At 44.2% G+C, this 25972-nt stretch overlaps 1 protein-coding gene across 1 annotated transcript in view; it reads right to left on the bottom strand.

Annotated features, from left to right (window-relative positions):
• Positions 1-12471: 12471 nt before the first annotated feature.
• SLC15A2 (solute carrier family 15 member 2) overlaps positions 12472-25972 on the bottom strand; it is a 38325-nt gene continuing 24824 nt past the window's right edge. Inside the window, exons 15-22 of the mRNA XM_030952366.1 lie at positions 24429-24554; positions 23901-24065; positions 21249-21295; positions 19083-19193; positions 17905-18001; positions 15345-15491; positions 14217-14321; positions 12472-13399 (exon numbers count right to left, since the gene is read on the bottom strand). Of these exons, the coding sequence (XP_030808226.1) occupies positions 13223-13399; positions 14217-14321; positions 15345-15491; positions 17905-18001; positions 19083-19193; positions 21249-21295; positions 23901-24065; positions 24429-24554 (975 nt within the window). The 3' untranslated portion in view covers positions 12472-13222. The remainder of the gene's footprint in view (positions 13400-14216; positions 14322-15344; positions 15492-17904; positions 18002-19082; positions 19194-21248; positions 21296-23900; positions 24066-24428; positions 24555-25972) is intronic.

The raw sequence follows: 25972 nt of genomic DNA, 5'->3' as shown, positions 1-25972 counted from the left end.
CAGTCTCAGGAATACATATTGTGTCAGAGCATCCCAGGCAGTTCAGCCCTCGGCAGGTGTTAGTCCTGTGTGACAAATGGGAACAGCAGCACAGAGTGGATGGGTACCAGCTGCTCAAGGCCAAAAACCTGGAGACTTCAAAGATAAGACTTCAGAAATTCTTACCTAAAACCAGGATACTATTTTCTCCTTTTTGATATCTGTGTTTATTTTTGCTTTTCTGACAGCACTCTTGCAGCACAGGAGCCCCCTTCCAGTTCCTCAGGGAAAGGTGAAGCAAACTTCCAGCTGAAGCACAATGCAGTCAGAGACATCCTTGGATCCAATCCACAGTCCTTCCTCTTATTTTCGTATTCATCTGGTCCTCTCAAAATCTGCTCAGGAGCAATTAAAGCCTGTCAGCTAGAAGCTGATGCAACTTCTATTTAATTAGCCCAGCAGCCAATAAAGATCTCATTCATCAAAATCTCATGGAAGGTATGGCTGTTATGGGGGAGGAAGATTTGTCACTTCTTCCCCAGATCCAGATGGCAGTGGAGCATCGATCAGTGATCCGATCACTCCTGCGCAGCCTGAGCAGACCGAGCAGCTGGCACACATCTGTCCAGAAAGCAGCAATGGCTCAAAACTGTGCAGGACTGTCCCAGGTGCTGTGGTGGCAAATCCTTCTGGAAGCTCAGTCTCCAGATCATGACTAACCTGGACAGCAAGTGGCCCTGCTGGGATGAGCAGCTTTGAAGGGCTTTTCATATTCTGACCCATTTGGCTGCCCTACCCATGGCAGAAGTGTGTAAAGAAGGCTGAACACCAGCAGGATGACTTGAGAGAGGGCTGAAAAAACATGGGGTCTCCCCAGAACTGTTGCCTTTGCCCTGGGAGTGGTTTAAGAGTCCCTCTCACTGTGCTGCCACTCTGAACCTAAACACATAAGGGATGGCAAAGCAAAGGAGAAATCAGTAATCACAGTGATGGATCCCAGCAAAGTTTTGGGGTGCTCAGCATCTCAGAGAAAGTCTTTAGGGTGATATCCTTTTGGCCTGAAAGCTTCTCCTTAAATTGGCTGTTCAGGGTATCAAATATTTACCTGACCTTCTTCTGCAGGGTTGAGATTTTCCCAGACTGTGCAGGGTGGCCAGGAGGATGGGGGGAGCATAAATCTGTACCTGCAAGGTCACTGTGCTGACTTTGTGTCATGAACAGGGGCGTTTCACCAGCTCAGACCTCCAGGAGCAGATCCTTGTGGGAATCACTTGCCAACACTGTTTGCAGCCTCACCATCACAATTCACTGAACTGAAGAAAAGTACATCAGCTATCACAGGATAGTTCATACTTTACAAACAAGAGTGATGCTATCTTTATAATTAATGATTATGAGAAAGCAGCTTAATAGTTTGGTTCCTTGTGAGTGGCTTGATTTGTAATACATGGCAATTGGCATAAGCAAAGCAGGTAATTTGAGCCAGTTTACCCTTGGTGTCCAGCTGGTAGCTGCACTTCCCAAACTTTCCTCAAAGCCTTCACCCCTGGGCAGAAAAAGGCTGCAGATGTAACCCCAGTGACATGCATATTCCCATACTGGGAGGTGCTCGGGGGTGGAATGATGGACACTTTCTTGCTGTTGCCCCACACATTTTGCAAGTTGCTGTTGTCAGTGAATCCTCCCTGGCATTTGCAAGGAAAACACCTGTGCTCAGCCCAGGGCCTTGAGCCACCCATCTCCTCAGGAGTTATTAACAGGAACATCATAGCTGGCACATTACTGTGATTGATGCTGTATCAATCAACTGCAAAAGTGTTAAGCAAGCCTTAAAAAGAAGTGAGATGAAGGCTTAAATACCAGGCTAAGATGTCCATATTATGGGATTATTCCAGGGTTGAAAACACATGGGCAGAGATGCTGACATCCTCAGCTGTGCCCCTGTCCCTGCTGCTCCATGCTGGCCAAACTGGTTCCATGGGAAGTCAGAAATGAGTGCTTGCCTTGCAAACAACTGTATGCACTGTGAGTCTGTGGTTTTATTGCTTATCAAATAAAATATAATAAGAAATACTCTCTATTAACACATTATTTCAAGCCAAGAATGTTTTTATTCTGTTTCATCAAGTCTGATTTGATTTGGTTTATCTTTGTTTAAGATTGATGTGATAAACTACACTGAGGCTTGCCAACTTTAGTTATTTCTGCTAGTGTGACATTTGATATTTCAGAGCTCAGGTGGGAGGCCTCCTCTTTTAAGGAGAGTCTCAGTTTTTCTTGCATTAAAAAAAAAAAAAATTGTGGCCAGGTCAGTTGTGGAGAAATTTATGTGTGGCATTCAGTTTGTCATACCCAAAAGGCAAAAAACCAAACACCTTCCACAAGAACAAACCAACCAAAGAACAACAACAACAACTAAGCAAAACAAAAACAACACAAAACAAAACTAACCCTCAAATGTGTTATCTTTTAATCATCAGTGATTTTCAAACACTATGCCCTTGGGGAACCCAACTCACAGATTTTCTGCCAACAAAGAGTGATTTGTCTTGAGAACAAATTCACTTCTCATGTCCAAAGCCAGGCCCCACACACCAGTGAATTCCTGTATTGTGCATGCAAAGTCCAAGATCAGAAGCCACGGGGCGGGGATGGCCCAGTGCCCAGGACGTGCTCTGAAGGGGGTGCTTCACACATTCTCTCAGTCTCTATTCCAGTGCTGTGCTTTCTCCTAGAAGATGCCCCTGATTCCCCTGGGGATGCATCAGGCTTTCCCAGGGGCTGTAGGAGCTTCCTTGCTTCACCTGCAGCCATCTGCAGCAGAAGGAGCCTTCCCAGGCAGATGTTGGCCATCAGCCCTTTCCGTGCCCTTCACCCCGTGCTCAGACCTGCAGCAGGTGGAGAAGAAGCTGCTGCTAAGTGTGGATGTGTTTTACCACTCCCAGGACCTGGGCTCATTGTTGCCCAGTGCTTTAGGGAGACTCAAATCCAGCTCTTCCTTCTGGATCTCTTTTTTCCATGGAGGGTCAAGGTGGTCTCTTTGCTCCCCTGCTTGTGCTCAGAAAGGATTTAAAAACATTTACAGCCTGACTAGACCCAGCAAGCTCAGGGCTGGCAGAGAAAAAATACTCCTTTTGCCAGCCCTTCATGTTAAGTGTCTATATTTAAAATGACTATATAAACTAAAAAATTATTAACAGGTCTAAGCACTTTACCAGGCAAATCTAATTTCTTCTTCGGAGAACTGGATGGAATAAAGCTAAAAAATTTGTTTTGAGGATGAGATTTAATTCAAAGTGTCAGTGTTAGTTCTCCTACTGTACTTGTAGGTTTAGAGAATAAACCTGTTTGCTAGCAAACAATCATCTTAAACAAGATCATCATTAATCCTGAATTCAGCTGTCAAAAGGACTGAGACTGCAAACTAAGAGGGAACAAGGAAAACCTGGTAATTTGTTTGTTAAATATTTGTAAACTGTCATGTCAGTAATGGATAATAAGAAAATTTTGAGCCTCCAGAGCTGATGCATAACACAAAGCTTTGCTGTATTGCACCTAAACTATTATCAATAGCACATTTATTATAATAATAGATGGAAAACAAGCTTCCTGGCTGGAAAACAAGATCAATTTGAGCTCAAGCTATTTGGACATGTTCTAAATGTTGTAATTAAAATGCAGCAAGAATGTTCCTTAAAAAAAAAAAAAAAAGGAGAAAAATAGCCTTGCTACAATTACATATGCCATCCAGCCCTTACTCAATAGCCTGACCCTGAGGAAAAAAAAAAAAACAAAACAGGCAAAATTGTATTTGTGTCCAGTCAGACATTTCTCATCTCCAGGGCTTGCTGCAGAGCCTAAGCTACATGACTTTTCCTGTTGGGTCAGGATCCAGCCCAGCCTTGAAGATTTGATGCAGGGAGTCAGCCCTGGTTGCACTGAGCTCCCTGTGCCGGTCAGGATGTGATCACAGCAAAGAAACCCAGCTGAGCTCTATCTTGCTGCAAAAGCAACTGCAGTTTATGGTGGGAAAAAACAAAAACATAAAACAAAAACCAAAAAAAAAAAAAAAAACCCCAAAAACAACCCAAGCAACCATAAAAAGAGATAAAGAAACCACCTGTGTGGAAGGTTTCAGTCCTGGACCAAGTGCCTTGGGGACAGAAATGGTTGGAGTGGCTTTCTCCCCAGCACCGTCCCGCAGTTCTAGCACACATCAAAGCGACAGCCCCGCCTCCCGCAGCAATTAGAGACTCACGGACACTTCCCAGGAGCTGCCTGTCGCCCTGCAAAATTGGACTCTCCTTTTGTTCTGATAAAGAAGTGACTAGTGAGCTACAGCAATCTCCTGGTAGCTCTCTAAATAATTGTGTTCTCTCGTGTCTTTTAATCATAAGTCCCACGAGGCTCCTAATACCACATATGCACTCCAAATGGGCCCATCAGCTCGGCTTATCAAAGGGACTTCATTTAATCCCAGACTTTGATGGAGACACCAGCGGCCAAAGTCCACCCTAATGATTTTCTAAGTTTACTTATCTTGCAGATTTGGGGCATGAAGGGCACTTGGACTCCAAGTACAGCGTTGATACTGGGAAACCATGAGGAGGAAGACAAAATTGGTAAGAGCTTGACAGTCTGAATCAAGAGAAATCACAGCAGAAACCTGGAAAAACAGTGGAGACTGAAAAGGCAAAATAAATCCTGTGACTGGTGTCACCACGAGCAACAACATGAGACGGGTAAAATAAATTGCTGGAGGCAATATCCACCTCTGAGTGAATATCACATCTGTGAGACACCCACCAAGGAGAGGCCAAGAGCAGGAAAATCCAAGCTAGGAAATGCAGAGCCAGAGAAAAGCAGGCACAAAGTGCTGTGGATGGTGGAGCTGCTCTGACCTGGCAGCATCCCCTCCCAGACAGAGCAGGATGCAGTAGGCATGAAAAACACACCTTTACACAAAAAAGTGCCTGCTTTTCCCTAAGCTCAAAAGAAGATCAAATCTTTCAGAGCTGAGCATCTTTTAAAACCACTGGGATGACTTCTCTGCTCATTTTCAGCCCAACAGGTCAGGGGACCCCACGAGGTGTAGTACAGTGACACCAGCTAAAAAATGCTGAGCAGACTGAAGCAAAAACCCAAAGAAAGGAACTAAAATCCCTGGCTACAAGGGATACTAACAATGAACATTAGGACCAAAGGTATCACAGATAAGGGTTTAATAGAAAAGCTAAAAGCCCAGTCTTCTCCTAAGAGAATTGTCAGGAGAAGACTAGAACAGTGTTTCACTCCTGAGCTCTAAGTGAAGGACATGAACACAATGGGGAAAAAAAAAAAAAAAAAAAAAAGGACTTTACTAGATAAAACCCAGCTGGTTCTGAAGCTCTCAATAGCCTTTAATAGTTTTGCCTCAAATGGAAGAGGGAACTCAGAGCCTGCATTACAGAAGCGAGAAGTGCTGTGGGCTGTGAGAAATGGAACACAAGCCCTTTGGTTACATGCAGCACATACAAAAGGATGGTGCAGGGGAGAAACAAAGAAATCCTCCAGCAGGGATGTAAAGGACTGTGCTGGCACCATTAGTACAGAGGGATTCTTCATGGCACTATCAAAGTTTTGGTGGAAGATGGATAAAACATCTACCTGAAAACAGCCAAGGCCATTTATTTATTTTATACAGAGAATGCAGGTGGTCTAGGACAACCTTTGGGGAGAAAATGTAAAGAAAAACAGTGATATTAGCTCCAAAAGTAAATCCACAACCAGCAGACAGCAAAGGGTAGCATGCAAACATTACCCAGGCTGGCTAATCCCCACAAAAGGACTGACTGGTTAAAAACATGTCAAATCCTTGGTCCCATGAGGAGTGCTCTTTGGAGAGGTGGAGGACCTGAATCTGAGGAGAGCTTCCATTCAGGAAGGTGCTTGTGGATGGGCAGAGTGGGAAAGCCCAAACCTTCTCTTGCTCCAAGTGATGAGATGGGGGACTGCACAGCTCCTTGGCCATCCCTGAAATAACAGGGCATTGATGACACTGGCTGTGGTGAGAAAGGAGCAGGAACACACAAATGAAATACCCGCTATGGAGAGATGGAACTGTCTTCTTGCTCTGCAGATTTGGGGCTGTACAACGTGTCAGGAAGCAAAGCTGGCACTGACAGCCCATGACTGGCACACACTGGGCTGGCCAGTGCTGGACCTGGGAGCTGCAGCCCCCAGAGAGGCATCGGAGCATCCGTGGAGCTCAGAGCACAGCAAGAGCTGGACTGCATGGCCTCAATGGGGGGAGCCACTGTGACTGACAGCACTTTGTCCTTCTGAAAGACAGCAGCTCCTGGTGCCTGGTAGAGTTCTGCTGGCCTGTTAGACCGCCAACTTGGGCAGGAAAAATCCATATTGGTACAGCCTTTGAGAGGTTTCTTTGGTGAGGACAGCATGAAGCTGCTTGGAAAGTGTTTTCATGCACAGGTTAAACAGAGAAAGAGCCTGAACAAAGGCTCCCAGCACCTCCAGACTTGGGTAGAGTCAGAGCTTCACTTCCATTTGAAGAAAGTTCATTTGTGAGTGGTACACAAACACAGCAAGGTCTGGGAGATGCCAGTTACTACCCAAGACCTGGTCACTGGGGATGGACAAGTGGACCAAGAAGGAGCAGAAAGTGCCCTGCCAGGATGCAGCTTGATGCTCCTCAGCCACAAGATTGAGAAGCTGAAGCCTGGCAGCACATGGAATACAGAGTGATAAGACAGGGCTCTCAGCAAAACACTACACTGACTTTTGAAAGGCCAAGCCTGGAATGGCCACAGAGCCAGCCCCGCTGACACCAGCTGGCAGTGGTGACACAGGAGCTGCCCCTTTCCACCAGCTGCTGTTTCCATGCTGATGGCAGGTCTGTGATTGCAAGGGCAGCCCACTGACCACACACCACTGCTGAGATGGACACAGCCTGTGTGGCTTTCTCTCACTTCTGTGCAAGAAACTCTCAAACTGGCTGGCAGGGCAGGGCCATAAATAATGTGTAAACAGGCAATGGATGCTCCAGGGCTGGTGACAGCAGTGTGTCAGTCCAGAAGTCCCTGTGGCTTGACTTGGCACAACACAAGGGCTGACTATGGGCAGCTAACCGTGCACAGGACAGGTGGGAGGGAGATGCTGGACAACCCCTGTCAGTGCTCTGAACTGATTTGCCTACAGAAGATGTGTCAGGGCATACAAAGCTGTGACAAAAAGCCAGAGGCAAAGCAGCCAGGGCAGATGCTGTTACCACCCAGACATTTGGCTTGGCATGGTCTCTGCCCAGACATAGTTCTCCTGTGGGTCAGCAGCTTTTCTGGTTGCAGGAAAGAGGGCAGCATTGTCCAGGACAGCTCCCAAACAAACACACTGCCACTGCCAGCAAAGAGGCTGCATGAGTGGAGGAACAAGCAAGGTGCCGAGGGTGGACAAAGTCATCAGGGAGAAGTGACTTGTGGGGAGGGAAGATCAGCATGTGGGACTGAGGGGGCTGACTGCGAGCAAAGGGAGTCATTTGGAGCTAACCTGGGAGTCTGCAACAAGAGGAGAACCAAGTTGCAGCTTGGAAAGGGTACATGGCAAGTCAGTTCAGCTTATTTTCCTTACACACATGGCTAGATCCAACAGGACAGGCCAAGCAGACTGTACAATGTATGCAATGACAAAAAAAAAAATCCAAAGAAAAATGTTTGCTTGGTTTGTATATCTTCATCTTGGTTGCCAATTGTCACATTGGTGGATTCCAGCTACAGCTCCTCATTGCTCTGACTGAATTGCTAAATTCAGGTTTACATTTTTACTTTCTGTAAGCACATTAGAATTTTAATTAAGCACTAAGTCAGTGTTTTAGCAGGTTTTTGAGACTTTAGCTATTTATCTTGTTGATTACAGTTCTCTCAGGTCCCTAGCTGCGGCCTAAATTTAGAGCAATTCTGACTGACTGAGCCCTGCAGGATAACTGCTACAACTATTCATTAAAAATGAAGAGATCAGAGCTGATCAGCAGACTGTGGGAGCCTGCTGTGTGGCTGCTCTGCATCCTGACAGTCTTCTGATCTACAGGTGCTAGGGCCAGGTTAATGCTGATCTGCTGGCAAAACACAGCATGAAAGACTTTGAGAAGATGCAGCAGCTCCTTGATACAAAGCTCAATAAGAAACTGTTTCCTTCCTTGTTATCCACCTGAGATGGTGAGGAAGGAGGGATCTTAAGCAAAGCAATTATTTTCTTTCATGCAATTTTCCATTAGGTAACATGGGCCCTTCTCAAGGCAAAATGTTTGTGTCCCCTATTTTTGTCTCTCTGGGGAGCACTTTGCAGGAGATGAACGAGGGTCCCTGCTTTACAAAGTACATGGGAAGCTCCCTCAAGGAAGCGATGCCACAGTTCATGTTTAGCCAGCTTCATGTGGAACTTTGGGGCTTTTTTTTTCTAAATTGCTGGAGAATTCTAAAGGCCCCACATTTACCAGTACATGAGAGGTTTATCACACACATGAACATGAAAGACTAGCTATCAACAGCTACTGAATCTAGCTATCAACATGCAAAACCCTGGCCAGATCTGTCAACATCTGGGACCAGACACATCTCTTAAATGCTGTTTTAGAATTGTATCACAATAACAAATGTAGTGATAATGAAATGCAGAGTCCAGGACCATCCAAAATTCAGCAGCTGTGGTATTTGCCATGGCGCTGATCTCCCAGGTTTAAGCAGCTTGTGCTAGAAAGTGGTTCTTGTAGCTCAGAAAAGAAATTCAATGCAGAGAAAAAAAGATATTATCCTTCTGTATATGACCCTGGCTAAAACTTGTTAACCACCCCTAATAGTAGCTCTCCCTCCTGTGCTAATCACATCTATAATAACATTCAGCTGTTTGCTCTGTTCCCATGGTTAAGCCAAGGTGGTGGCTCCCAGGGATGGTGGGGACATTGCCAGGGTAAAACCACCTGCTCCTCTACTCAGTGCAGACCCACCAGTGCTGTTCTTCATGCTGGTTTTTGCAGTACTCTGGAATGCCAAACTCATTTTCAAACCATGGGTGACCATCTCCAACAATGGCCCTTCACCACCAGCTAGGAGAGTGCTCTTCTGAATTCATGCACTTTTTAATCATCTGAGCTTTCCTCTTCTCTCTTCTCATGTTCTCTGCAATTAATTCAATGTAACTTCAGCTGTTCATTGAGGAATTGGGAAGATCTTCATCAAACAGCCCTTTGTTTCCTCCCTGCCCATCAGTCTGCAGTTTCCTTGCCTCAGGCCAAAGCTAAGTAAAGTGAAAACTTTTTCTTTAACTCTTTTACATTTCCCTTTCCCAATGAAACTCACATCTAGGTCACTGCTCAGTAAACCACAGCTTCCACCAGGGCCAGCCCTGCCTCAGTCTACTTTGCCAGGCCCACTTGGGTATCCAGAGAGGAACAGCTCCTGGCCTGGCCAGGCTCCTGCTTCCCAGAGAGTGGTGACAGCACATACCAGCTGCATTCAGGTCAGTCCCATGCAGCCCTCCTGGGGCTCATCTTCTGGAATTCTGGGATTGTGGTGAAAGGAAGATGGAAGAAAGGAGAGATGCAAGCCCCTTGAGCTGCACAGAGAACTTGCTACCTAAAGGCATTTGATTTCCTCAGAAAAAGGTAAATTTAAGGAACTGACAGCAAAGATGTTATTTTGCTGAGTTTGAAATCTCATTTTTATGCGTATCTCATGCAAAACTGGAAATAACACTGGTCACACTTACAACCTGCTAAGGGGAAAATTGGCAACAGCCAGTGCAGATGAATTTTCTGCACAAAATTCTTCCTCAGAAAGCACCTTTCAGAGAAACAGATAAACACGCATACTTGCAGAGCAAAGCCAAACCCCTGCAATCTCCATGACAGTTTGTGCAGCAGCACATCTACAGTCCCCCACCACCTCTTCCCTGTCCCTCAGCTGGAGAGGATAATTCCTGTAGGTCAGTTGGAGTGAGCTTTCCCTAATCTGTGCCAGGGAAAGCTTCACCAACAGCTGAGAGTCTTCAGTGACAGACGAAGCTGGACAGGCAGCAGGTTGCTATTTCTCTATAGAGGTTCATTCAGCTTTACATATGCTATCACTACTTTGGATCCTCCCTGTGATCCTAAAGCAAAGAATTGTAAGGAATAAAGAATATTTTTCTAAAATAGGGTATGAAGAGCTGAGCATGGCCCCATCTCTGAGGTGATACTATGGAGGAAAAACCCAGAGACCTCATTACTCTATGGAATCAAGTCCCAAACCTTTGATCCAGTCTTGAGTCCATTTGAAAGTGATGCAAGGCCTCCAAGGATGGAGTTGTGGCTCTAAAAGTGGAGAAGTGCTAGGCTGAATGTGCTATTTTCCCACCTTCTCCAGCTACAGAAGGGGCAGCTCATTGTTAGAGCCCCCAGCCCGCTCCTGGCTGGTTGTGAGCATGCCAGTGGAAATCCCTCCAAACTGCTGGTGCATTCCAAATAAATGGGTCCAATTTAGCAAAGCTACAACAGCAGCTGAAGTGAAGCAGTGGGGAAGGATCATACCAGCAACCAAGCAGGCAGATCAGAGAAGGGAAAAGCTTCCAATAGGTGATGATGAGCACGTGGGAAGAAGTAACCAGTTCATCTCTGAGAGAAATGTGAGCAGAGCCTCACAGTCCCCCCAGCAATTCCTGGGAGGGGCTGCAGGAGCAGCCCCCAGCCTCATGTTAGCACTTTATTTATAGCATTGCCTTCCTGTTCATAATCTTCTCAACTGTGAATTACAATTTTTCCTTCCCCCAGCATTATGGTGATGGTTTGGAACATGGAGATGTTTGGAAAGGGGCAATTTGGCATCAGGAGTCTAAAAAACAGATACAGATGACATCCTAAATGTATCTTTTATGAGTTTGGAATGATTCCTTTAAATTAAGCTCAGAGTCTGTGACAGCTTCTGGTAGTGTCGCCAATAAGGAAATAAAACAAAAAAAAATCAAGAGGTTCTCAAGCATATGTAGTCTTAGAGATCTGGAGACCTTGCTTTCCCTCCTGCAACTTTGAACTGCTTACCAATGCTTCCCAAGGAAAGTGTTTCAATAATTTTAATTTGTCTCTACACCACATATGCCCTCGAACCCCAACATACTTTTAAATTCAAGGCTTATAAAAAATTAAATGCTCCAATAATTCTAAATTGTGTTTGTTCAGTGTTACTGGAGCCTGGCCATTCCTTCAGTTTGGGGATTTTTGTTTTGTTTGCAGTGGGTGGAGGAAGAAATGCTTTCTATTAGTGCTTCAAATTGGAAGCCAGTCAAACAGCATCACAGCAGAGTGATTCAGCAGCCTCTGAGCCGATTCACAGTGTGTCATAAAATGGGATTAGGAAAACAACAATGCTTGGAGGAGAAAGAGCCCACACAAAGAATCACAGCAGGAGAACAATACCAGAAAGAACAGAGGGGAATAATCCTCACTTGGCTTCTGAGAAGCAGGTTGGATGACCTAATCGGTGGCTTTCAATGCCCTTCATTCTCCATGGAGTTGCAGGGTTCAGCTGCCCAGATCCAGCCACCACAGCTTAATAAATGTTTCTGCATGGACTGAACCACCCCAAGTGTTCCTGCGTGCACATCTGCAGCATCTTCTCATTTATCTGATGAGACCATGGTCCCCATCTGGCACAACCCCAGATGCTACTTCACAGCAGGCAGAAGCTCATGCAGAACTAGTGGTGAAAGTCCGTGCCCACTTAGGATGGGAAGCAGAGGGAGCAATCTTAGGCTGTGAGTTAGAAACCAAAAAGCTGTGTTTTGTTAGTGTTACTCAAGAAGATACACACACACACTGGCAGCACATCAAAGGAGCTGAGGTGGTGTCAAACTAAGTGTATTTCCTATCACTGTCCTGAACAGGAATTAAACATGTATGTTGTGATGTCCTGAATCCAAGTATCAGTAACCACCTATGGCCAATGCCAAGATGGAAGAGGAAAGCATAATTTAAAACCTATTCTCTGTGAACCTGAAGATCCTGTTGACAACCTTGTTTTAAATTAGGCCAGACCTGTTACAACTGTGGCCTTGGAAGTGACAGAGGAAGGCAGGGACTCTCTCAGGAGTTTTACTAGATCAGCAGTGGTTGGATTACCCCTATGCAGAACATGAAATCACAGCTTCACGCAATTGAGGAAAATCAGACAATTATATCACAATTCCAATAAAATTGCTATATCCAAAGTCTGGTAGAGATAGAAAAACAAGGAGGAAAAAGAAAAATCTCATATGCCACGGTCTTCTCTTGTAGACTGAAAAAATGATAAAGTGCATCCTTGTAAATAACTCACTGCAGGATGCCTGGAATTTTATGGAAACTACTGCAACTTGTCTCTCAGTGGGGAATAACTGAGGCATGAGATAAGAAATCAGCTATATCCTAACTTGCAGCGACAGGTGCTGTAAAAGGAAATGCCCAATAAAGGCTTAATGTATAGGAAGATGGCAAATAACTGTTTGGAATTCTGAAATAAGAAAGCATAAAGCAATTCTCTAATCATGTCTAATCAAAGAACACCATCAGTTGTTAAAAACTTCTAGGGGAAAAAATGGGAGAGGTGGCAGCATGCTTGTCTTCGTCAGCAGTGTTTTGGGAATATTTTAGCCTGCAGAATTTAATTCCCTGTTATTACTTCTGAGCCTGAAGGTGAAAATCATAAATCAGAACCATTCATAACATGCAATAATGGGATGAAATACTCATAAGGAGAGTTACACGATGAAATCCTTTGGGATTGTGTGTAACCCTTACAGTCCTTGATGACAGCATTAAAAATCCTTCTGTCACTAACATCTATTCTTCCCTAATTCCTATACTAGTTTTTCCTCTTTCTTCTCTCATAACATTTCCAGATTTTTGTGTCATATGGCATTCCTGCCACCCTTCCTCCCTGCTGCCCTAAATATATGTTTAAGGCAAAATCATAGGAAAGCATTCCATGCTTAAAAAGATGGGCAGGTTTTAAATTACACTGTAAATACTAGTAAGGGCTTTTAATACCTGAGGAGCTTTCCCAAGGAGTTTTGCTCTGATTTCAGGACCCCCATTGTTTTTATAGAGGGCCATTTGGTCCCATTTATAAGGTGGTTACATTTTGAGTAACAAAGACTGCAATGCTCTAAAATAAAATAACTCTGTCCCCACCCTTCTTTCACCTTCTCATAGCTGAGTTAAAAAAAAATCCCAACCCATGATGTGTTAGAGCTTTGTTTTCTGAGTAACAAGACCAATCATGTTTCCTCTGCTTGATGTCTCTCTCTTCTCTTCCTTTTCTTCTAGGTCCTCTGGATCCACACTGACATAGAAATATCCCATGATGGAGAAAATAATGCACACAGCAAAGAGGAGAACAGTGAACAAGACAAATTCAGCCCACTAGGAAAGAAAAAAGAACAGCAGGTCAGGAGACCCCAGACTCTCAGTCTGGAGGATATCTCTGCACTTTCAAGTGCTTTATAAAGAGCTGTGTGAAAATTATTTCTTAGTTTCCAAAATGGCTCACAAGATAGAAACTTTCTCATCCTGTTTTTCTGATAAATGCTTGTACACATAATGTAATTACAAACATGTGATACCTCTTGAAATAAAATGGTTAGATTGAGTTGGTTTCATTAAATCTTTTTTTACAAATCTGACTGGAACATACCCACCTGGGCTTTTTGCCTACAAGATTCTTTTGGGAGAGGCAGATTCATGCTAGCCAGAAATAAGCCTCAGTAGAGACCTTCATCGTCCCAGAAGTTTCACAACCTGAATTAAACCACAACCTCTCCCTGTCAGCCTGATATCTCAGGGGTGTCACAGGCAGCCTGGCAGGATTCCCCAGGTGAGACCCTTGAGGAAGAGCTGAGTGCCCACGGGTCTCGTTTCTGGGGAGCACTCAAGGTGTGGCTGCCACTGTGTCCAGGCTCCAGGAGCAGACACAGCCAGCTTGCCTAGAGCTGAGCTCCAGCAGCATTACCAGCTCAGGTCAGATACTTCCAGCCCTTGGAGGGCCAGAGAGGGCCAGTGCTCCCCAGGGGAGCTCCACTGAGGGCCCCACAGAGCAGGGGCAGGGGGACAGCTCAGAGTGAGCCGCTGTCAGGTGCAGGAGCCTGGGGCTGGGCAGAGAAGCTGTGCACCAGGACAGGGCCATCCAGAAGCACCAGCAGCCTGTTGTAAAGCACAACTTGTTTTAAGAGCCAAACCATACCTGTGCCATTGGTGCAGCCTCAGCAACAATGAGCACAAAGGTATTCCCCACAGCCACAGTGAGCAGCCAGCCTGCCTGCAGCACCGACTTCATGCTGGCTGGAGACTGAAAAGAGGAGAAGGGCCTGATCAGTGGGAACCGCGCTGCGCCCTTCGGCCCTACTTCACCCTCTGCAGTCCTGCCCAGTGCAGGTGCCACTGGGCTCAGCCTAGGAGGAGATGGGGGCACTTCCTCTGTGTGGAGTGGTTAATCTGTGGTTAATCTCAACATCTGCATACAAGGAGCTTTCAAAACATGGACAGAAGGGCACATGAAGAAGCAGGAAGTGCTGTTGTTGCAGAGCTGAATCCGGGTCATCCCCAACCTGCAGCATCTGAAATGGTACCATCAGGACGTCCAAGGAGCCACACAAGCCCTGCAGCTTGGAGTCTGGTGCCATGTGGCTGTTCACCTTTGGAAAAGAGACTGGATCTTGATGTTAAATTTCCTGCTGAGGACAAATTTTTCACATCCCATTACAGATCATCCCACTGCATTAATCATCCTCATTAATAAACATCTGCACCTTACTCCAGGGATAGATTTGAGCAGCTTCAGTAGCTGTTTGACCATGTAATGTCTCAGTCCTCACTTCTCATCAACCTCCCCAGACAACAATCAAATCATCCCTTGCAGGTTCATTACCCCTTGCTCACTTGTTACAACCTTGCATGTTTAGACCCCTTCAGTCTCTCAATTTAAAGCAGGTGCCAAGTCCTCATGCAGTCCTGTAGCCCTTGAAATACCCTGCCTTTATATCACTGAAAAATACATAGCACACAATACTACGCTAAGAGAAAACCCTGGTATTAAAATATTCAGAGTTTTCCCATTAACTATCCAGTTCTGTTCTGTGTTCTCAGGTTTACCAGAAAAGGATATTTCCAAGTATCACTGAGAACAGGTACCTTCAGAATATGAATTAATTTAGCTTGAGGGCACCCAGCAAGCTGTGTTACAATACCACTTTCAGCTGAAGGATAGATAACATTGTTAGTGTCATGTCAAAGGAGGTATGACAAGTCAATGACAGATGCAGAAATAAATCTTGAAGTCTAATTGTAAGGTCCTTATCTTTAAGTGGAGTACCTGAGAATAGGAGAAGGCCAGACCTGTAATGGAGAACATCACCTCCCCAGCAGATATCAGTAAATATTGTGGTAACTGCCAGGCCATATGGACATTGTTGGCTTTGATGTCTTCTGACTTCCATGTCTCAAGAGCACCTCCAGAAATCTAGCAGGACAATAAAGGCACACTGATTAGTTGCTGAAAGATCAGGTCTTTCTTAGCCTGGACAACAGCAGCAAATTTACCAAAAACCAAAGTTTTTGAAGCAAACTATGTCTCTCAACCCTGCCATTTCCAAGCCTGGGAATAGGATGACTCCTGCTACACAGAGCAGAGAGAACAGGATGGAAGCATTCCAGCTCATTTATGTACCACAAGAATTCCCTGAATTATTGCAAACTAACAAGTTGTCTTTTGTGGGAATGCCTGTGAGGTTCTGTGACTTGTCGAGCCTGTGACCTGCTGCTGTCTCCAAGGTTGAAGAAGGATGAGAGGGTAAGTGCTCATTGCATCCATGTGGTCACTGCTCCCATCTTATCAGCACTGTACAACTTCCCTATGACATCATTGACACCCAAACAAATTCAGCTCAGGAATGCCAAGAGTAGCAAAGACTGCTCCATATTAGATCTATTCAGACAGTTATGGTAGCTGTATTCCTAATTATTTTTGTTTCTTTTCCCAGGTGTAATTAATACTGCCTGTGATGCAGAGAGGCTCAGAGGCTGAGAGAGATTTGACTAGAAGCCAAGAAAACACTAGATTGAAATGACTTCAGGCAGAAAGCCCTGTGTTTAAGGAGAGTACTTGGGAAAATACAAGGGATGTTTACGAGATGTTCTTAATCACCAATCATTGCCAGGGAGGCAAATCAAGAGACTGTATTTCAGCAGGTTAAAAGGGGTGAGAAGAGTGCTGTGCATTGCTCTTTAGTCCATAAAGAAATGTCACAAGCACCATGCTGTAACTGCACATTGAGGAAGGCTGGGTAGAAGGCAGCATCCCCATGATTTAAGTTTCACAGTTCAGCTACATTAGCAGACTAATATATTGTATTCTTGGTTCTTCTATATGGCACTCCTGGCAGAGGAGCAGGGCTCAGTACAAATCACTGCAATAATTAAAAGTGATCTTGGCCTCAACCAAACTAACTCTCTACAGAAAGCAGAAACCACAGAGAGAGAAATGGAAAAACAGAGGATGAAAAATATTAAAGTACTAGCACAGGATTCGGAAGGGCTGAGGCACACAGCCACTCTGAGCAGCCAGGGCTATTGCAGGGACTTACGCAGATGGGACCACAAACTGGAATCCTTGGCACAGTGACATGGGACACATTTACCTCAGCTGGCCCTGTTACCAGAGGCTCTGGGGCAATTTTCTTAGTGTTATATTTTTAATGCAACTTGTCTATCTGGTTTCTCATCTGGTGAAAGAGGCTTGCAGCCATGGAAGAGGGGTCTGGCCAACATCACTTCAAGTGTGTGTGTTTTATGTACATAAATCTCTGCACTCACAGATGGCAGCATCTGCTTGTTCCCTCCAGGGCTGTACATCCCATTCCAGCTACTGGAATTGGAAAAAAAAAAAGCCAGGTGCTTCATGGCTATATTTTTCCCCCGACGTATTTGGACTCTGCAGACAAGAACAGCTCCCATTAATTGCCCAACAGGGAGATGCTACTGCCAGGGAGTAGCTGATAACACTTTGCTCTGCTCATCACAACACAGCAGCCAAAGTCCCAGAGGGCAGCTTAGCAGTGTGTCCTGTCAGACCCAGTTTGTCTGTGTGCCTTTTTGGTGGAAAGGTTACAATGGGAACTAAGCTGATCACGTTCATCTCTGTGGCTCCAGCCAGCTGGACCAGGGTTGAAGCAGTGTGTCTGAGAGGCTGGCAGGCAGGAAAAGGAATCCACCCTCTCAGAAGTACTCAACCTCATCAGGGCTAGGCTGTTCAGAAAACCAAGCCTTGACTTTATCCTAGGCTGCAAATTAGCTGTACAGACAGTGAGAGGAGGAAACAGATGTACAACCTCACCAACCTCCTCCCTCAAGACTTTGTCCCTCTTCCTCCTATGCATAATCTACAAAATCTTGGAAGATCAGACTTTAGTTCAGTAAGCTAAATGTGAGGATAGAGCAGACTGTTTCTGCAATTTTTTTGAGTGTGAGGCACCACCAGGTACAATATTTTAAAGACCACAAGCAGAGCCAGCTCTTGGCAGATGGTTATAACTCTTTGCAGTGCTCTGGGTCAATGTTACCTACTCAGGGATGGCAAGAGACCAGCACAAACCACAGATAACATGATTTTCTATGGAGGATTTCTATCAAGGAAAAGATTTTACTTCTTTTTAACCCATGCAATCTGACACGATCACAGTGGAAGGTGGAACAAATTCACACCCGCTTATGTAGGTACCAAAACTTTTTCAAATCCCTTTGATAACAGGCTGCCTTCAGAGGGCTGCTGCCCAGGGATCAGAAAGTGGACAAAGCAAGTAAGAGTCACCAATACAGGAACAAAAGCACTACCAGAGAGTAGAAGGGGAGTATGTTACCATTACAGGAACACTTACATTAGTTATCACGACAGTGTATGAGGCACCAAAGTCAAGCAGCCCCAGCTCCAGGGGGAACTCTCCTGTTTCAGTTATGCATTTTCCATTATTATATCTAGATAAAAGGATGAAGGACAGTATTTCCCAGTTAATTCCACAAACAAAGAACACAGAGCAGAGCTATCAAACACACCCCTGAAATGGAGCAGGGAGGATGCAAGATGTAAAAATGCAGTAGCATTTACATCAGACAATCACTGGAGTTCTTGATATCTTATCCTTCCAGAAGCACTTAGACACTGACTGGAATTTACCTAATGACCCAGGCCATTGCTAACATTTTTAATGGTTTCTGCTCTTTCTTAGTGCTGATGTAATTTTTTTCCTCCCCTTAGGTTTTTTTTTCCTCCCAAATTTTGCTGCATTTCTTCAGGAAATGTAGGGCAGACAAGTAGTCAACAGGATCTCAGAGATGTGAACCCAGAAGCAACTTTGTTTCCTTTCAATAGAGCAAATTAGCCTTCATATTTGTTCTTCTGATTTTGGATGTGTGAGATGGCACAGAGGCTCAGTAGCATTGCCACAATGACTGCTGCATCCTACTAAATTGCAGCAATAAATTTTTTGGATGGAGCTGATGCAGAGAAAAGCCATGAAGCTTGTTTTGAAACATTGGAAATGCTGGAAATACCCTACAAGAGCAAACTCCAGTGCTGCCAAACCAAGGCCATATGGAGCCCCTGTCTAACAAGCCCAGACTGCAAAGCCATGTAATGCTACTTGATGTGACCAGCCCACATACTAACACTTGGTAGCATGGAATATCAGCTGGCCTTTCCCTGAGAGCACCCTAACACGAGGAGCTTGGGCCTGAGAGAGTAACAAAATAAAGCTAGCACTAAATGGCAGAGGAGACTTTACCATGTCCCACCTTACTCCACTGGCAGATGCACAGGTACGGCCAGCCTCTTCCCTCCAGGCCCCACATAATGTGAATAAAAACTTCTGCACACACGTGACTGGCCTGGAGCACCTGCTCTGCACTGAGTTGATAATTCTGCTTTTTACAAACATCTGCCCCACAACCACATGCCAAGACAATAGCAATGCGGGTTTTGCTATTAGGCTGAGAAAAGTCTCTTTGTACCCAAGGAAATGCCTCAGCAAGGACCTTCAGCTCAGGAAGAGAGACTTACATGTCCCTCTCCAGCAGTGAGTACTCAGAAGCACTGTAGTTTTTCTGAACAGCAATGAAACTTTTGCCATCGATGGTGAGGTTGACATCTTGGCTCAAAGCATTAATGAACCTGCAAGAAACCATATTTCATTGACCTGTCACACAGGGCAGGAGAAGCATAATAGCAGACACTTTAGAAGTTTGCATAATCTCCCAAAGCATTCTGTAATTCCACAAGTTTATGAGAGTCTCTTCTGCAAGTTACCAAAATATTTGTTTGATTCATTGCCTAGTTTTTCAATACAAGATTATTTTCCCTGTTGCATAAGCTTACCCTCTTACTCTCTTTTCTATGAAAAGTGACCCTCACTTTTTGTGGTCTAGAACCTCCTGGCAATCCAGTCTCAGAGACCAACAAAGATTGCAGCAAATTCTGAGGAGGCTATGAAGATGATCAGAGGGCTGGGGCACCTCTCCTGTGGAGACAGGGTGAGAGAGTTGGGGCTGTTCAGCCTGGAGAAGAGAAAGCTCCAGGGAGACCTCAGACCACCTTCTAGTACCTGAAGAGGTCCTACAAGAGAGCTGGAGAGGGCCTTCTTACATGAGTATGGAGTTATAGGACTAGGAGGAATGCCTTTAAACTGAAAGAGGGTAGGGTTAAATTATGTTAGATTTTAGGAAGAATCTCTTCATTATGAAGGTGGTGAGACACCAGAACAGGTTGCCCAACAAAGTTGTGGATGCCTCATCTCTGGAAATGTTCAAGGCCAGGTTGGATCAGGCTTTGAGCAACCTGGTCTAGTGGGAGGTGTCCCTGTCCATGGCAGGGGTGTTGGTACAAGGTGATCTCAAGGTCCTTTCCAACCCAGACCATTCTGTGACACTGTGCTGACTGTTCCATGGCTGTGTGAGGGGACAGAGTCTCATCCTACCACAGGAAACTGTGAAGTTGTGCATCCTGATGAGCAGGTGCACCATGCTGGCAAAGAGCTTCTACCAGTGGCAAGGAGTTTTCTAGGATAATAAGATATCTTCACCAAAACTAAAACTTATATGGGAACAGTTTGTTTGGTGTTTTTTCATAGAGAAAAGACAATTTCCTTCTGGCAATTCAAAAATTGATAGTAAAACCAAGTGCTTTTCATTTGACGTATGTTTTAAGATGTTTTGGTTTTCAATTCTTTAAATGGGGGTGAAATCCCTGAAGTTAGTCAAGTGCTTAACAAAAGTAAATTTTTAGTGCAAAAATAGTTTCTTCCTAGTGAAACTTCTTTACAAATTCTTAAATGGAAAGTCTGGGGATTTTGTCAAAAATCTCAACAAGAAAATATAAAAAAAAATTCTGACTGAATCAAGTCTTCAAGGTATTTAGTCAGTAGAAACCTTCACAAGTACAGGGTTATGAAGCAACACTGCTCTCCTAGTTTGTCTATACAGGCTTTCAGATAAAGGGGTTGGACATTGATTTTAAGGTTTGTTTTGTTTGGTTGGTTTTTTAATTTTGTGGTGGGTTCATTTTGTTGTTTTGGTTTTTTTTTTTCTAATTTCACTTTGCCCAAATCCTCTGGAAAGTCTACCTGGAATCCTGGGGGTTTTTTGGATTTTGTTTGTTTGTTTTTGTGGTTTTGTTTTGGGCTTTAGTCTTTGAGGGTTTTTTGCAAATTTGCATCTTCTGCACCTCAGCAGCCAGAACAAACCAGAACATGAGTGTTCATGGACTAAATGGAGTAGCTCAAATTAGGAAGAGTGCACTAAGCAGAATTGTTTATGAGGATATAAAATTGTTGCTGCTTCCAATTTAGTAGACACTTGTACATGAGTTTGGGTGAACACCATGGGTTGGCCAATTTGCAAAGGACACAGCAACAGTTCCTATCCAAATTGCTGCTTCCCTTTCATCAGCGAGATGAATTTGCCACTTTTCCAAGGAAGGAGCTCTTTTATGTTGCCATCAGAGCCCAGAGTACCCTAGGCAGTGAGCAGCAATAGTTCTCAGCTCTGCATGGCATGTGTGGGAGGTGACACTTTGTCAAGCCTCCACAGCTGACACCCAAGTCTTGCATGAGAAGTGTGGACTGGATTCCAACCCGAGAACATCTGGGCTATGTTACATACAGATGCATTAGACAAAAGCACTTTCCCTCACCCAACCACCGCCAAATCCTCAAAAAAACCCCATTCCTACCTAACAGCTGCTAAACCATTTTCTGGCTTTGCTTCCAAGTCTGTAATCTAAAGAGAGGAAGAAAAAAAAACCATCAAACATATTTATTAACGCTGCCTTACAATGTGTGGCAGACAATAGTGGTGTCTGCAGAGTCACACATGTGCTGCAAAGCCTGTGGAAACCGACTGGACTCTCACATAAGCTTTACATCAGGCCACAGCTGGGGAGCCCTGGTACAATGAAGCCAATGGCAAAACTTCATCTCCTCCAAGGGCTTAAGATGAGATCATATCTTTTTTCCTCATCTCTTCTGTAACAAAGGCTACTGAGTTTCAGCCAGTCACCCTTCTACTGAGGCATGTAACACTCTCCAAAAAAAGTATTTTTCTTGATCTTGAGCTAGCAGGAGAGCGTTATTCACATTAGCATCTTTCAGTGACTAGTTACAATTAAACTTGAGTGCCTTACTCCTACAAAATCTGCAAATGCCTAACTTTCAGACCCTGATTCTTGTCATATTCACGGACTTCACAGAAGTCTAAAACTGAGAGGAACTGCTAGGATTACTATACTGATGATCACGCATCACTCATGCTTTCCCTGATCCTCAGTACTCAAGAGATTAAACTGTTGTAATGTGCGGGCACAGAGTAGGAGAAACCAAGATGTTTGTGCTCACAAACAGATCCCTGCAATGTCCATCTGCATGGGCACACTGGGAAGTGAGAGTCTCCCTCCTGGAGACCACAGCTAGAACAATAGCTAGATAGTTAAGCAACATTCATCTGGAGAAAGCTGTTTGGTGTACAATGCTGAAAAAACACAGTTAAGACACAGCCCTGCCCTGGAGTTTGTATGTCACAAAAAAAGAACACAAAGCAAAGCTCTTGGCTGGTAGAAATCCAGAACTGTGCCATGTCCACTGAAGATGGCAGGGCAATTTCAATTTGCACTGCCCACAGATGGAACCCAGGCAAGCCAAAAGGGACTTTAGAAACTGGCTCTCTCTCAAAATTTTCTGGCCCTTTCTCCACACTTTTTTTCCTGATGCAAAACCCTGAGTTTCTGAGACCAGGGATCCAGAATTTCAGTATATCTATTAATGTCTATTGTACTTCAGAGTAATATGCTACCCACAAATAACATATGCCCTAAATAATAAATAGCCACAGTGAATAATAAATGTCAGAGCAATAAATAATCAACGCCAACATCATTTTTTTTCCATGGGAGACACAAGGGGATGAATACTCTCATTCATTGCAGACAAACCAGCCAAACTATTACTCGTTTTCACTGATGATCCCCAGAGCTCTCAAATTCATTTCCTGCCTACTCAACAGCCCACAGAGGAGAAGAAACCAATTTGAGATAGGATCCTTCCAGGAAAGCACTCCCACCTGAGTGAGTGGGCCAACCCAGCACTGAGGGAGGTAACTCAAGAGTGAGCCCTGCAACACAGCAGTGATGCTGGCACTGCTTTCCTTGTGTTGCAATGCTGGAAAAGTATAATTTATCACACTGTCTTCCACATCTCCCTTGTCTAGAGCAGTGAATGACAGGTCAATAGCACCACCCAACAGCACAGCTGCTTCCCAGCACATGAGAGCCTGCCTGTGCCAGGGTGGGCATTAATTTAAGCACAGTCTAGACAGCTGGGGTGGCATAGATGTACTTGAGCTCTGAGACTGCTATGCTCCAAACCTGTTGAAGGCTTTTGCTTCTTAAAGACTGTATGAAAATCACAAGTATCCATTTCCTAAAGAAACAGCACACAGCTTTCAGGGTCACAGGGAAACTTGGTGCGCTATTGAGCCCCAGACTCCAAATCAAAAAGTCTAATCATCAGCAAAAAACCTTGATGCTATGACAAAATAAATTCTTTAAATTAATTTTAAAAAAGTTATATGGTTTCTACTATATAATATTGAATGCTTGGTATGGCTACCCTGCAAGGTAAAAGGCTCAGGAACTGCAAAGAGAATGGATATTTAAGTATGAGGACAGATTCTGATGGCATTTACACATCTGCCACAATGTGCAATAACACCATGAATTTCAAGAGAGCTTCTTAGGATACAGCTATGCATAAAAGATATCAGAATCTGCCCTACACATCCCATATGCCCCTCTTTGATCGTTGCAGAAATACACAGAAGTCCAAATACAGCCAGCTCTGCTGCAGAGCCCGAAATGAGCTTAATCATTCATTCTGTTCAGCAAAACAAATGGGCCTTCTGTGCTTTTTCACTAAACACTTGCAATAACTAATCCCAGAATCATTCCTCTGATGCTTTTATTCCATGGCCAGCTCTAGAGCCTCTTTAACATCTTTGCTTTATAGAGCCATCTTTGGGGGAAAACCCCTGGCTCTGTTTCCCCAGCTTTTTCCAGCTCTGCTGCCTAGCAGGCATGACTCTGCTCTCCCACTGCAGCACTCAGTGGATTAAAGTGTGCCCAGAAACTCTCAGATGCCACAACGCCTCTATTAATCAACCAGCAGAAATGTGTACAGATCCAGTGCCTCTAGCTAAGAAGTGAGTTTTAGACCATCTGAGAGCAAGCAGACAGACATTGCAACTGAGCAAATGAATTAATGAGCCTATTACCCCATTGTAGCATCACAGCCATTGAATTAATACTGTATTTACACTTCACTCCCACACTCACTAAGCGGCTTGATAGGCTTCCTTCTGCCTCAAAAACAATTAAGCTGTATACTGATTTTTCCTTCACGGTGTAGTTAAAAGCAAGAGTCAATCCTTGATGTTGCAGGGTGAAGTGAAGGCTCTGTTGCTCTCCATTCAATATTAATTTTGAGTACTCAGCTGGGTTCTGTGGAAGAAAATAAAGTTGGTTACACTTTCTTCAGATAAGAAAGGATTTGTATTTTCCTACCAGGTGCAACACTATCCCCTCTTTAAGGGAGTCTGTAATCCTGTTATGCTCTGTTCCTAATTACAGGTGAATGTAAGGTGTATCCTTTGCTGGGGAAATTCTTCTCCAAATGTTCAATTTCTGATTCATACAACAGAGATATTATGCTTCATTTGTTAAGCTATTCCCATGCACTTCTAAGGCAATGGAGCAGAACAAGCTTTTGCATCTGTGGGCTTTATTAGAAAATGCCTGAAAAAAACTCCACCCTTTCTTCAATGATGTGCAAGTCAGGCCTTTCAGTCCCAAATACATGCTTACCTGAAAAGACTCCACAGGCTGCTGAAATAGGTCCTTGTCTTGGATTGCCACTTGAACAGGGTTCTTTGCCAAATTCAGGACCCGAATTAAACTTTCTTTAGGGACAAGTCGAGGCATATCAGTTTCCTAATTAAAGTAAAAGGCTTTAAGTGCCATCTGTATGCTTTATTAGCACTTTAATATATCTTCATTTTTAGCCATAATAGTCTTCCTCTCCGTAATGACACTTTTCCATCCCTTCCTCAACAGAAGTTGCACTCAGAGAAAACGGAACATAAATAATTTTTAGGGAGGTTTCCTCATAGTAGCTCAATGGCCAACCCATCATTCCTCCCAAAAATTGCTCTTCACACCACTAAGTGTACCGACTGCACACCTACTGAGGAGGTAGAACAATGTCACAGCTTTCATTATACAGCTCCCTCATGCCTGGATTTAACCACCTGCCACATCAGAATGGAAAAATTTGTGCTTAGCTTCCAAAAGCAGTGACCAGAATAATTATTTCCCACTGCAGTCAGTGACTGGGAAAAGAATCAGACCAGAAGTTAAGTAGTTTTGAAAATCCCAGTCCAGCTTCATGTCTGTAATCAGTGCTTTTGCATTACTGGACCTTGCTATCTATACAGCTGACTGTATAGATATTATTCCTTGTTTTCTGAGAGAGGTAAGCTGATGCCTCCAGCACTGAGGTATCTCCTTCTGTCAGGAACCATTTCCTAGAAAGAGTACATCAATCAGTGTCAGCCTTGTACTACCTGCAGAGCTAATATTTTTTTTTAAACTTCTCTTTTTTTCTCATTTTATTTTCAAGTAGCTGCAAGCAATACTGCAGAGCTATTTATTTTTCTTCTATCTTATCTGATAATTTGGGTATTGCAGGCAGGGCATTTTGAACCTAACTGGGTGGGGAGACACACTGCCAAAGAAGTCAGAATGAGCTGATTTCCTTGTATCCATATGTTGCTTTGGACCAACAGGCAGATAATATTATCCAGCAAATTCCATTACTGTAGCTTTTCACTTCTGCTACCCACAGTCATGTGAAGGTGGACCATCTTACCCTCCTCTTTGCTAGATCTTAAAATGCCTTTAGGGTAAAATTTTCATGCACAGGGAGAGGGAACCTCTCACCCCCAGCCAGAGCAAACTTTAGTGCTTGGCCAGAGATTCTGGTGGTGGAAATGAGAGCATTTCTTTGCTCACATAAAGAGATCAGAAAAAAGACCTGAACCCACACAGTCTCATTTCAGTGGGAGGCTCGTTAGGGGATTCACCTGAGGAACCAGCAGATGTTAATCCAGGGCTGTGAGCCAGCCACTCTAACAGAACATTTTAAGTATACATAGAAGCTTTAAAAATTAATCCTATAGTAACTTTTGTGAGACAAAGGTCAGCCAAAGTCTACACAATGCTGGTCATGAGCCAGAAACAAACAGTACAAATCTGCAGGAGCTAACATGGAATTTATGAGATGTGCTGCCATCCTCTCTCGGGATGCCTGGCAGTCCCTGATGTCTGTGTCAGCATTCACCTGCCTCCCC

The sequence above is a fragment of the Camarhynchus parvulus genome, chromosome 7 (genome assembly GCF_901933205.1).
Source record: "Camarhynchus parvulus chromosome 7, STF_HiC, whole genome shotgun sequence".
NCBI classification, from domain to species: domain Eukaryota; kingdom Metazoa; phylum Chordata; class Aves; order Passeriformes; family Thraupidae; genus Camarhynchus; species Camarhynchus parvulus.
The sequence above is the reverse complement of the archived record's forward strand: the minus strand, read 5'-3'. Positions and strand labels throughout refer to the sequence as shown.